Source organism: Mirounga angustirostris, unplaced genomic scaffold, assembly GCF_029215605.1.
Source record: "Mirounga angustirostris isolate CCGP_5_RB_7025 unplaced genomic scaffold, mMirAng1.0.hap1 SCAF_1, whole genome shotgun sequence".
NCBI lineage: Eukaryota > Metazoa > Chordata > Mammalia > Carnivora > Phocidae > Mirounga > Mirounga angustirostris.
Genome location: NW_026991709.1, coordinates 69,462,475 through 69,476,208, shown reverse-complemented (window position 1 = coordinate 69,476,208; position 13,734 = coordinate 69,462,475). Strand labels below are relative to the sequence as shown.

At 37.4% G+C, this 13,734-nt stretch overlaps 1 protein-coding gene across 2 annotated transcripts in view; it reads left to right on the top strand.

Moving 5' to 3' along the window:
- OSBPL11 (oxysterol binding protein like 11) overlaps positions 1-13,734 on the top strand; it is a 99,465-nt gene that overhangs the window by 74,414 nt on the left and 11,317 nt on the right. For both annotated transcript variants that reach the window (XM_064573308.1, XM_045903027.3), the window contains 2 exons: positions 1,966-2,152; positions 10,210-10,392. In XM_064573308.1, coding sequence (XP_064429378.1) covers positions 1,966-2,152; positions 10,210-10,392 — 370 coding nt within the window. The remainder of the gene's footprint in view (positions 1-1,965; positions 2,153-10,209; positions 10,393-13,734) is intronic.

The following is a 13,734-nucleotide window of genomic DNA, read 5'->3' as shown; positions in this document are numbered from 1 at the left end:
ATACTTTATCCCCCCTTTCAGTTTTCCCCATTGTTAAGATCTGCTGTGATACGAGTCTTACCAATTTCCAAATAATGTATTAAGTTAATCAAAGCTTTTATAATATTAGAAAGCACTTGTGTTTTATTAGTTAAAAAAAAAGTTGGCCACCTTCAGTTATAACCTTCATAACATTAGCTCTAAGATCTTCATAAATTGGTTTATTTTATAGATGGAAAAAACAAGTCTAGAGGTGATGAGACATGTTCAAGGTCACAAAAGCTAAGACATAGTCAGATTTAGAACCTCCTCTTTAACATACTGTCCCTGAGGACACTTAGCTCCTACTGAGAATCTGGTGATGGTAAGGCTCTTCAAGAAAGGAAATGCTTCAGGAAATAAGGAAAAGCATTAATATCTTAACTTTGCATTGATCATGAAGGCAGTATAAAATAGGTAATTTTCAGTATTTCTGTGCTAATTATATATTTATGGGTTGCCTTTTAGAAATAAAAATTTCTATAGTAACCTCAATTAAAAGTAAATAAAATCAGAGAATGGGACTTAACGACAATTCATTTTGTTCTAATAGGAACATGTTTTGTTTTTATTGTTGGGGGGAAATTCCATGTAACAATGAAGTAAGTGAGGTTTTAGAATTCTTTGAATCTGTTGTCCTAATTAGTCTATTATCATGTACATTCAAAACTGATTTTAAATCATATTGTGTGTGATACTTACGGTAAATACAGTCTTAGAAATCAGAGATCAGAAACCCAGGTTACAAGATGACGTATTCTTAGAAAAGTAATCAAAACATATCTTTTCTAACCTAAAATGAATCAGCAGTTACTCTTAAACCCTTAAAATATACCCAAGTATGTTGTCTATATGCCTTCTGACAGCTCCCATTATATATAAATGTATTACAGCCAGAACCAGGTTCCTTATGAAATGGCTTGATGATTCTTGATTTATTGTTGCCCTTTGTGAAGACTGTAAAGGTAATACAAGAAAATAATTGGTGTTACTTTATGTAAAGTAGACTGCTTTAGAATCTCAGTTTGTCTATTTGCTTATCCTAAAAATTAACTATATTAAAATATTTATTATGACTCTTGCCCTTATTTGTGAACATTGAGAACAGGGTACTTAATGAGCATTCTTTAAGAGAAAGATACCATTAGAGTTCAGACTAGTAGTACATTTTCATTCAGTATTTAGTCTGATAGTGACCCAGGTAGTGAGCTTGGGTTAGTAATGTAACTCAAATATCCTTAGTGTCTCTTTATTATTTAGTATAAATTGATTATTCATTAATGTAATTTCTCTTCCTGTATTTTTTCTTTTAAAAAACCATCTTTAACATTGCATCACTTAATATAAAACAAGTCCCATTAGAATAATATTTGTTTGAAAACTGTCACTTCTATCTCTTGTAGCCTCACACCAAATACTTCAGAATTTGGCAAACAAAGTTGTTACTATGACCATAGTTTTCATAATAGAATTAGTTTTTTTCTTCCTAATATACATAGAATGAAGAATGCTTTTTTTCCCCATTGAACTGAGAGTAAGTTCCATGACTCTATAGCATTAGACATTTATTTATTCCCAAACTGAGAAAGTTATTAGTACTAATGATCAGACCATAACATGATTCAGTATAACGTGTTCTTAAAATCTGACTTAAGGTTTTATTTTTAAGAGTCTGTTAGAGGGAAATCTTGGTCTATTCCACTTTAATATTCCCATGATCCCCAAAGGGATAGCAAAGTCATAATGAAAGTAACCTAGATTCACTATTACCAGGAATGTTATCAAATACAATTGTAAGTGAAGTTAGTTTAATCCAAAGTTAAATGAAAATTAAGCAAAATACTGATGTTTATTTACTAGACTTGAGAAAAAATAATATGGATGTTTTATAACTGTCTTTTTCTTTTTTTTTTAAGATGTTAACCACCTTCATGTTTTCATATTCAGGTATCCTCAGTCTATTGGAGCATGGAGAAGAGTATACATTTTCTCTACCTTGTGCATATGCCCGGTCAATTTTAACTGTTCCTTGGGTAGAACTGGGTGGTAAAGTCAGTGTCAACTGTGCAAAAACTGGGTATTCAGCCAGCATCACTTTTCATACTAAGCCATTTTATGGTGGCAAACTACACCGGTAAGAACATTTTAATGATACCTGGCTCTTATTCTACCAGTTTGATCTTGTATTATAACTCCTTATTCTTTTCCTGCTTTGTTTTAGGTGGATGGAGTTGGTGTTTTATTTATGTCTATTTTTTTCGAGGCATTCTGGGCATCCTGATCTAGTTTCTTTGTTTAAGATTTTATTTATTTATTTTAGAGATAGAGAGTGAGAGTGTGAGTGGGGGGGACGAGCAGAGGGAGAGAGATAAGCAGATACCGCGCTGAACACAGAGCCCAATGCCGGGCTCAATCCCATGACGCTGAGATCCTGACCTGAGCCAAAACCAAGAGTCGGATGATTAGCTGACTGAGCCACCCAGGCGCCCCCATCCTGATCTAGTTTTTAAAATAGTGACAGATCTGTCTACTGTTATAAAATTTTCCTGGTTAAGTAGCTAACAAGATGTAGAGTAGAATTCCTAACAAATGAACATTCAGTCTCTGGCCCAATTTCTGCCTTTAAAGGGTTTCAGACTAGATCCGGGCCTCAGTGAAGCCTGGTTGGTACAAGCTGGCATGAAAATGTATCTAATCATATAAAATAGTTCAAGTAGCACAGTGATGGAAGCCAGTGTTTTTAGGTACTAATACTGTGAATAGGGGCTTTGTTCTGATCCCATCTAGGAAATGGCCAGTTCTTATACCCTCTTCTCAGCTTCTCTCAGTCTCTTCAGCACTGGTCCAGATCATCCAAACTGCATGAAGACAAGTTGTCTAATAGAATCTTCAAAAGGGGGGCGCCTGGGTGGCTCAGTCGTTAAGCGTCTGCCTTCGGCTCAGGTCATGATCTCGGGGTCCTGGGATCGAGCCCCGCATCGGGCTCCCCGCTCAGCGGAGAGCCTGCTTCTCCCTCTCCCACTCCCCCTGCTTGTGTTCCTTCTCTCTCTGTGTCTCTGTCAAAAAAATAAATAAAATCTTTAAAAAAAAAAAAAATCTTCAAAAGGATACTGACTCTTTTCCTCAAGCCCTTCATGTCTATTCTGACTGTCCTTAAAGTAGGGATAGTTTCCTCTGTCTATAACTCTATTGATTTTTTTTTTTTAAGATTTTATTTATTTATTTGAGACAGAGAGAATGAGAGACAGAGAGCATGAGAGGGAGGAGGGTCAGAAGGAGAAGCAGACTCCCTGCCGAGCAGGGAGCCCGATGCGGGACTCGATCCCAGGACTCCAGGATCATGACCCGAGCCGAAGGCAGTCGCTTAACCAACTGAGCCACCCAAGCACCCTATAACTCTCTTGAAAAATACATCTCTTGCTGATGATTTTCACAAAGTAAAAATATGAGCACTTAGGGGCGCCTGGGTGGCTCAGTCGGTTAAGCGGCTGCCTTCGGCTTGGGTCATGATTCCAGGGTCCTGGGATCGAGCCCCATGTCGGGCTCCCTGCTCAGCGGGGAGTCTGCTTCTCCCTCTGCCTCTGCCTCTCCCCCTGCTTGTGCTCTCTCTCTGTCAAATAAATAAAATCTTAAAAAATAAAAAAAGAGCCCACTTAGATCCAGACATGGAACATTACCAGCATCCTAGAGACCCTCTTCATTCCCTGTTGTAATTACACACACACACACACACACACACGTTAACCATTTATACCCTTCCCTCTTATGGTAGCCACTACACTGATTTCTAACACCATTGATTAGCTTTGCCTGTTTTTGAACTATATATTATAATGAAATCATGCACTGTATTCTTTCATATTTGACTTTTGCTCAATATTATGTTTTTGAGATTCATCCATGTGTAGCATGGTTCATTCTCCTTACTGAAGACTGTATTACATTGTATGACTTTGTCACAATTCACTTATTCATTCTAATGTTGGGCATTTGGGTAGTTTCCAGTTTGAGGCCATTACAAGTGGTGCTGCTAGAACATTGTTTGGTGAATGTATGTATGAATTTCTGTTGGATAGATACCTAAAAGTGGAATTACTGGCTCATAGGAGATGGAAGTTGAACTTGAGTAGGTGCTGACAGTTTTAAGTGGTCATAACCAAAGTACACTCCCTCCAGCCATGTATGAGACCTTCAACTGCATATAGCTATTTTACTTTTTCATTCTTAAACAGCTGGTACTTAACAATTTTAGAAGTGGAAAAAAAGATTGATTGGTTCCGAGACATTGAATGGGCCTTTATTTTTTATTTTTTTTATTTTTTAAAGATTTTATTTATTTATTTGAGAGAGAATGAGAGAGAGAGAGAGAGAGAGAGCATGAGAGGGGGGAGGGTCAGAGGGAGAAGCAGATTCCCTGCTGAGCAAGGAGCCCGATGCGGGACTCGATCCTGGGACTCCAGGATCATGACCTGAGCCGAAGGCAGTCGCTTAACCAACTGAGCCACCCAGGCGCCCTGAATGGGCCTTTAAAAATACAGATTTCAAAATACTAAAGCAGACAATTAAAACACACACATATTACCCAAAGAGAACCACTAGACATTGTCAGAATAGTCACCTTTTACCCTTAGAGAAGGTATTGTTATGGTTAACACTTTGCTTTGTGTGTCTCTACTTACTCCTCTCATTATAGTAATCACAGGATTCAAACCTTACAACCAGCAGGGGCTTTCAGACGTCACTAGATCAACATTTACTAGGTGCATATATCCCTTTGCAACATGCCTGATAACTGATCTGTTCAGTCTGTGTTCAAACGTTTATTATTCACACAAAACTCAGTGTGTGAGGGGCAAGCAGCCCATTCAGACTCCTTATTTATATATTTATATAAAGTTAGAGCTGAAGTCTGTACCCCTGTAACATTCTTGCCTTGGTGAAAGTATTCCTCATTCTATCTATATGCTTGAGTAGAATACTTAGGGAAAACAACTACAGGGATAAATCTTCTAAAGCCAGCACTATCTTATTGTCAGTGACACTAAGGTAATTCTTAGTGGCCTGTTGTTTATTTTTTTCTCATAAGTATTATTTTCTGGATAAGGAGACATGGAGTGATTTTAGTTGTCTTTTTGCAAACTATTTCTGGTTCCTGAAACTTCATTCTGAGAGTATGTGTATGTGCATATGTGTGTGTTACTTGAAATCCTACAGGACTCATATTACCTGTAAAAACATTTGTTTTAAAAAAAAACGTTATTTATACACAAACTTATTCTCTTGATTGAATTGTCTTATTTCCCCCAACATGGCTGTAAGCTTTTTGATAGAACTGTCCTGTTTGGGGCTTTCTGTTCCATCTGTACAGTGCTATGTACGTAGTAAGTGATTTGAAAATTTTTTGCATATTTTTCTTTGGAAAGATTAGGTGTGAGTTTCTCTCTTCTTGGGGATAGAATCTAGTCCACCCTACCAAATGGAACCTGTTCCTTTAATATATTACTCCTTTAATATATTACTGGTTAATCTCTTAGATCTGATTTTTTTAGAGCTTCACTCAGTTGATATCCCATTTCCTCCTCTAGGAGAGCCCTGCAGAGGTTTGAAAACAGCTGTTCCAGGCTCTCTTCATTTATCTCTTCTTGGAGTTTAACATCTTCATTTCTTTGACAGTCATTCTTAATGACATGAAGAACTAAGAAGGTAGTTTTGGTATTAGGATGTTCTGCTCAGTGCCAAATAGTTGATAGTGAGATGAAAATACTAGAGCCACAGGCAAGAGTAAATCAGTGGATTTTTTTTTCATATTAAACTTGTAGTTTTATTCAGATTTGATTTTAACAAATGTGTTGGGGAGAGAGCCCACAGGAAAGGGTGAAGCCCATGGGGGCAGGGCCCTCCCAGATGCCTGAGGAGGGGGCAGGTCCCCTCCCTTCTCCTCCTCTTCCCTCCCCAGCTAAAGGTATTTGGGGAGAGACATAGGCATAAATCAGTGGATATTAACAACATGGGTGCCAGCTGCTGGGGCAGTGGGGGTCAGCCTCTCGGGGGACACTGACGCCTGTAAACACCAACAGGTACAGAAAGTTGTGTTGGAATGTTTAGTTGGAGCTAAACTGAAACTCCAACCCAAGTCACGGTACCTTTTTTTTTTTTTTTAACTTTAAATTAAGTATGTTTATCTGTATTCCTGTTCAGTCCTTGATATTTGAGAATATCTCTTAACCCTGATAGAAGAATACAATATACTATTTTGCTGACAAATCTGATCTTTATTCTGGAGGCAGTGGGGAGCCAATTAAAATTTTAAGCATGGAAGTGATATATGTTATTACTTTTATCTTTTATTTTGAAGTCATTTCGAACCTACAGAAGAGTTGTACAAACTCTCATATACCCTTTGCCTAGTTGCTGGCATTTTGCTTCATTAGCTTTATCAAAATCTCTTTTTCACTCTCTATATACATATTGTTATCACTAGTATTATTCCTTAAATATTTGAGAGTTAAAGACCTCCTGACACTTGAAAATATTTTAGTCTGGGGGCGCGCCTGAGTGGCTCAGTCAGTTAAGCAGCTGACTCTTGATTTCGACTCAGGTCATGATTTCAGGGTCCCGGGCTTGAGCCCCGTGTCAGGCTCCTTGCTCAGCAGTGAGTCTGCTTGAGGATTCTCTCTCCCTCTCCCTCTGTCCCTCCCTGCACTTGCACGCAGGTACACTCCCTCCCTCCCCCCCAGATAAATATAAATCTTTTTTAAAAAACAAAATATTTTAGTCTGAATTTCCTAAGAACAAGGAAATTCTCTTATACAATCACAGAATGGTTGTCAGATTCAAGAAATTTAACATTATGTTAAATTCATGCATTCATGTCATTGTTATGTCTCTTTCGTCTTCTGGAATGTTTCCATTGCCTTTCTTTGTCTCTTACGACAATGACAGGTCAATTTTATAGAATGCTTCTCAGTTTGGGTTTGTCTTTTTTTCTTTTTAGGCTCAGGTTATGCATTTTTGACAAGAATACCTTAAGCAATTTTGTGTCTGGAAATGATATATTTTAAGTATTTATTTCTAAAAAGACCTGTCTAGTGGCAGGTGAAGAATAGACTGGGGGGCAAAGGGAATGGAGAGAGATTAGAAAAAGGGAGACTGCTTAGACCTTCAGAGTTGACCCTTTAAGCACTAACTAACAGGATGGCATCTAAGATAGCTTTGGATAATATTTACTGCCAGTAACAAACTCTAAAACATAAGTGTTTGAAACAGCAATTTATTATCTTTCACAGTTTTGTGGACTGACTAGGCTCAGTTGGGTGATTCTAACATGATGTCCTTCATGTTGGTTGAGGCTTCAGCCATCTCAGGGCCTGGCCGAACTAGATATCCAGGGTTAGCTCACTCGTGTGGGAGAAAGCAAAAGATCTGGCTGTGGACCAAGAGCCCAGCTGGGACTGTCATTCAGAGGGCCCACATGTGGCCTTCCTGCATGACTGAAGCTTCTTCCACCTTGGCAGCTAGATTCCTAGAGGAGGCATCTACCAGTATTCTGAAAGCCTTATTGGTTGATACCTGGTTTTCATATTTTGACTTTTTGAAGACCCCTAATAATTTTCAGTGGACATTCTCATTTTTGTTAATGGTCAGTCATCGTATTTGCTCTCTTGTTTATTTCAATTTCTTACTTAAATTGGCTTCTTTTCCCCTTTCATACCCTTTACCTCTCCACAGGACACACTCATTTGATTTTTCTGTCACTTAGAAGTACTTACCTTTTTTCTAACTTAGTCTCTGTCTTTCCTTTGCATCCACATATACACTCTTTCCATAACTCTTGATGGATACTGTTAGCTGACTCTAAACTTTCCACATTTTTCCATATTGATCTCTCCCAAGACCAGTGGTTTCATCTAATTTCTCATTTAAAAGATTCCTATTAGAAACAGACTTTTCCATTTTTGATATCTTTTCTTTTTTGATTTTACAGAATGTTATAATGAAGGCTTTCTTTCATGCCTTTATCAATGGCTGTGCCTCCCTCCTCAGACAGCCTCGTTTTTTACTGCTATCTGCAGTCAGAGCAGACACATGATCTGCTGTCTGCATTTGATATAAATATATTATCTTTCACTTGTCTTCCCTTACTCCCTCATTTTCCACAACTCTCTCTGATGCAGCCAGGTGAGCCTACTTAACTATTCCTCAGGTCCATGTCTATCTCCTGGTTCCATTTTCCACACTCACTTTAGGATGATGATGATTTTATAAAATCATCCTAAAGCGAGGTGTGAATTATCAATATAGATAAATAGATACAGCACTCTATCTATCTATCTATCTATCTAATGGTATGATATTAAGATTATGTGAACTGTGTGCCAAGTGACACACTTTCCTGCATACTGGCGGTACGGTATAGAAAGACTACCTCTGCCTTCAAGAAGCTTTCCATGTAGTATTAGAATCCAGCACCCTATCTTTGGAAACCATTTGTAAGGCTTTTAGGAAAAATGTCATATATAACAGTTAAAAACAGTCTATTATTATAATGATCATAGCAGTGGAAAAGGGATTAGATAATGATTATACCTGAAAAGAAAATTTAATTCCAACTCAGGTTAAAGTAAAAAAAAGAAACATGGTGCTCAACATATTTCTCATTGTCTGATAAAGGAAGCCTACCACTTTTTCAAGAGAGACAAACTGTTTTCCTGGTATTAAAATTTGAAGGGATTTGTTGGAGGTATCCTTACGTCGTGGCATTTAGAAACATAAATAGGCAAGAAACCCTTCAGAGTGGAATTATTTAAGTTCCTATGCTTTGAAGTATAACTGAGTTCCCATCTGTACTATAGTCAAGCAGACTTGTAGCCATGGTGTTCTTTGTGTCCAGTGAGCTGTCATTACACATAACTTTGGTTTTGGATGTTTGGTTTGCTTTTGGATTCCAAATCCCTCTTACCTCAATCTCCAAAATCTGGTTCATAGATCATTTACTTATTGGCCCCTGTATCTCTGCCCTGAGTTCTGAGTTTACAGACCTTTAATTAACTTCTCCTGATTGATAACAATGGATAGGCTCCCTAAATTTCACTGTGTCTTTCTGGTTCCTAGGCCCTTGGCTTACACCTGACAAATACTGCACTGATTAGACCCTAACATTTGCCCACTATTCTCTAAGTTCTGGACCTCTATCTTATCTGACGCTGTTGTTATTTATGTTCTATGGTGAACACAAAATGCTTCATTAAAAATATTTAGACCTGGGGGCACCTGGGTGGCTCAGTTGGTTAAGTGGCTACCTTCAGCTCAGGTCATGATCCTGGAGTCCCGGGATCGAGCCCCACATCGGGCTCCCTGTGCAGCAGGGAGTCTGCTTCTCCCTCTGACCCTCCCCCCTCTTGTGCTCTCTCTCACTTTCTCTCTCTCAAATAAATGAATAAAATCTTAAAAAAAAAATTAGACTTGTTTATTCCGATCTTCATTTGAGCTGTATCCTGTCTGTTGATAAACTAGTCAGATAACTTACTCTTCATTAAACTTTCAACAACAATAGTGTTTGAGTTCTCTTGCAGTTCTATGTTGATGATAATTTTTGTATACCGGTACTCTTTTAATTTTTCTATTTTGGCAAGAGAATATTAAATTTTTTTATTTATTTTTTCAATTTTTCTACCTCTTACTGGTTTAGTTGGTTTCTATATTTAATTTAAGATTAGGCTTATGTGATTTTGTACAGAATTGATATATCCAAAACTTCAAATATAGGGACTCCAAACTTTTAAGTAAATAGGACTAGTGTTTTTAAAAACGTTAAATTATAATGTTGTAACATTTTAAAACTGTATACAAAAGAAATGTTAATATTTTTCATATTTCTATTTAGTTTTAATATTATAGTTTTGTTTGGAGCAAGCATTTAAAGATCACACCTTGTGATCATTTATGGTAACTTAGTCTCTAGTTTGAGTCCCAGTATTCTTTCTAAAAGATTAAAGTTGATGTTATTTGAAAAAATTATCTAGTAAGCTGTCATGGGATTTACAGAGTCTGACTTTGGCGCTGACAAATTTAAGTGAGCTATATAACCAATTTAAACAGAATTCAGAAAGTATGTTTTTAGGTTTCAGAATACTAAGAAACAAGCCTAATTTCACTTATTAGAGCATATTTTTATTTCTTACCTGCTTCTAGGGTTACAGGTGAAGTAAAGCACAACATCACCAATACTGTGGTATGCAGAGTGCAAGGCGAATGGAATAGTGTTCTTGAGTTCACTTACAGCAATGGAGAGACAAAGTATGTGGACCTGACTAAATTGGCAGTAACAAAGAAAAGAGTAAGACCTCTGGAGAAGCAAGATCCATTTGAATCCAGGTATGTCACCCTCAACACCCATCCAGGAAAGAGTCTGAAGCTCTGGATCTTAATCTAAGTCTTTTCACTAGTTTCAGCCTTGGGCAAGTCACTTCACCAGTTTGCAGTCAAAGGATTACTAATCCTTATAAAAACTCTTACAAATTATTAACAAAAAGATGCCTCAACAGAAAAATGGGCAAAGAACATAAAGAGGCAGTTCAAAAGTAGAAAAAAAATGCCCACTAAGAATGAAAAACTATTCAATGTAATTAGAATTCAAAGAAATATAAATTAAACAATAAATTAGTTTTTAAAATAATACCTCTTTTGAGAAAACATGAGCAAATAGGCATTTTCATACTGATGGTTAGAAGATAAATTGGTACAACCTCACTAGAGGGTATTTTGGCAATTTATGAAGTTTCCTAGATGTGTTCATAGTGGTTGCTTCGAGAGAGGAGTACTGGGATCTAGGATAGGAAAGAGACTTAACCTTTCAGAGAGTTTTCCCCACCCCTTTTTAAAAGATTTTATTTATTTATTTGAGAGAGAGAACAAGCAGAGAGGAAGGACAGAGAGAGGGGGAGAAGCAGACTCCCCACTAAGCAGGGAGCCTGACATGGGACTTGATCCCAGGACTCTGGGATCATGACCTGAGCTGAAGGCAGACGCTTAACTGACTGAGTCACCCAGGTGCCCCATAGAATCCCCTTTGAACTGTTTAAATTTTATATCTTGTGGAAGTATTGCTGTTATCAATTTAAAAAAGAAAAAGGGAAATAAAAGGAAGCATTAAACATCTTAAGATCATATAAATAGAACTAAACCATTTATAATTGTATGTGTAAAGGAATTAAATACCCATTAACCAAAGACTCAGATTGCATCAAGAAACAAAACAGTAGTGATTGGTGAGAAGTTTTCTTCTAGGGATTTATCTGAAAGGAGAGGTTCTTTTATTTTAATTCCAGTATAGTTAACGTAGAATGTGAGATTAGTTTTGGGTGTCCAATAACAGTGATTCAAAAGGAGAGGTTCTTCAGGTTTGTTCTGGGGACCCCCAGCTGTCCTTGAGATTTTCAGGAGGGTTGCAAGTTCAATTTTATTTTCATAATAATGCTAAGATGTTATTTGCTCTTTCAGTCTGTTGGCCCTTGCATTGGTGGCCCATAAGCAGTGGTGGGTAGCACTGCTGGTCTCAGCACTAATCAAGGCAGTGACACACAACTCTACAGTCCTTGTATTCTTCACTGCCCATGTACTTGCATTTTCTTAAGATGCCAGGTTGTTTTGGGGGTTTTTTGTTTTTAATGTCCTTTGAAAAGCAGTACCGGGGCACCTGGGTGGCATAGTTGAGCCTCCGACTCTTGGTTTTGGCTCAGGTCATGATCCCAGGATCATGAGACTGAGCCCAGTGTTGGGCTGGGCTGGCACTTGGCATGGAGTCTGCTTGAGATTCTCTCTCCCTCTCCCTCTGCCCCACCCACTCATGCTGTGCACGCTCGCTTGCTCTCAATAAAAACAAATCTTAAAAAGGAAAAAAAATGAGTACAGATTGTTAGTTTTATTAAATCTGTACAATTGAGTACCCATCTTTTTAATATTCTACATGACAGATTGGTAGTACACATAAAGCACCAGTGGTAGATACTGAGAAGTATGGTGGTTATCTGGAGGAAAAGCACTTGTGCAGTTGTTGGAGTTACAAGCTGAACTAATTGCTCTTTTCATAAACAATATTTCTGCTTAAAAGAATGATTGGCGGGGCACCTGGGTGGTTCAGTCAGTTAAGCTTCTGCCTTGAGCTCAGGTCATGATCCCAGGGTCCTGGAATGGAGCCCCACGTCAGACTCCCTTCTCAGTGGGAAGCCTGCTTCTCCATCTGCCACTTCCCCTGCTTGTGTTCTCTCTCTCTCTTTCAGATAAATTAAAAACTTAAAAAAAATTTTTTTTAATTAAAAAAAATGATTGGCAAACCATGACTTCTAATTTCAGTATTGGGCAGACATTTTTCTTATAAATGAATGACATGAACATGACACTTCAGGAAAACAATTGACAGTATTTTTTGCTAATAATAAAATTTAAATGGAAACAATGTAGGATTGACCTAAATGTGAAACCTGAAACCATAGAAACCCTAGAAGAGAGAGCACAGGCAGTAATTTCTCTGACATCAGCTATAGCAACATTTTTCTAGATATGTCTCCTGAGGTCAGGGAAATAAAAGCAAAAGTAGACTATTGGGACTACATCAAAATAAAAAAAGTTTCTGCACAACAAAACTAAAAGGCAACCTACAGAATGGGAGAAGATATTTGCAAACGACATTTCCAATAAAGGGTTAGTATCCAAAATATATAAAGAACTGATAAAACAACAAGTGTTGGTGAGGATGTGAAGAAAAAGACACCCTCTTACACTGTTGGTGGGAATGCAAACTGGTGTAGCCACTTTGGAAAACAGTATGGAGGTTCCTCAAAAAATTAAAAATAGAACTGTCCTATGATCCAGTAATTGCACTACTGGTTATTTACCCCAAAATACAAAAACACTAATTCAAAGGGATACATGCCCCTGTATGTTTATAGCAGCACTATTTATAATAGCCAAACTATGGAAGCAGCCCAAGTGTCCATCAGTAGATGAATGGATAAAGAAGATGTGGTACACACACACACACACACACACACAGGAATAGTACTCAGCCATAAAAAAGAATGAAATGCTGCCATTTGCAATGACATGGATGGAACTGGAGATTATAATGCTAAGCTAAATAAGTCAGAGAAAGACAAGTACCATATGATCTCATTTATATGTGGAATTTAACAAACAAAATACATGGAGAGAGAGAAAAAGAGAAGCAAACCACAAAACAGACTCTTAACTATAGAAAACAAACTGATGGTTCCCAGAGGGGGAGGTGGTGAGGGTTGGGAGAAATAGAGGATGGGGATTAAAGAGTAAAGCTACCATGATGAAAAAGTAAATAAAGTGAAAAAATTTTTAAAAAATAAAAAGAAGGGAGAGAAAATGGAAAGTAAATAAATAAATAGATGGAAACAACTTAAGTGTCTTAAGATGAATGGATAAGAAAATGTAGTATATAGGGTGCCTGGCTGGCTGAGTTGGAAGAGCATGCGACTCTTGATCTTGGGGTTAATAAGTTTGAGCCCCATGTGTGGGGTCAAGATAACTAAAAAAAATTTTTTTAACTTAAAAAAAAGTTGTAGTATATATATACAATAGAATTATATTCAACCGTAAAAAAGAAGGAAATCCTGCCATTTGTGACATGGATGGACCTTGAGGGTATTATGCTAAATGAAATAAGTCAGAAAGACAAATACTGTATGA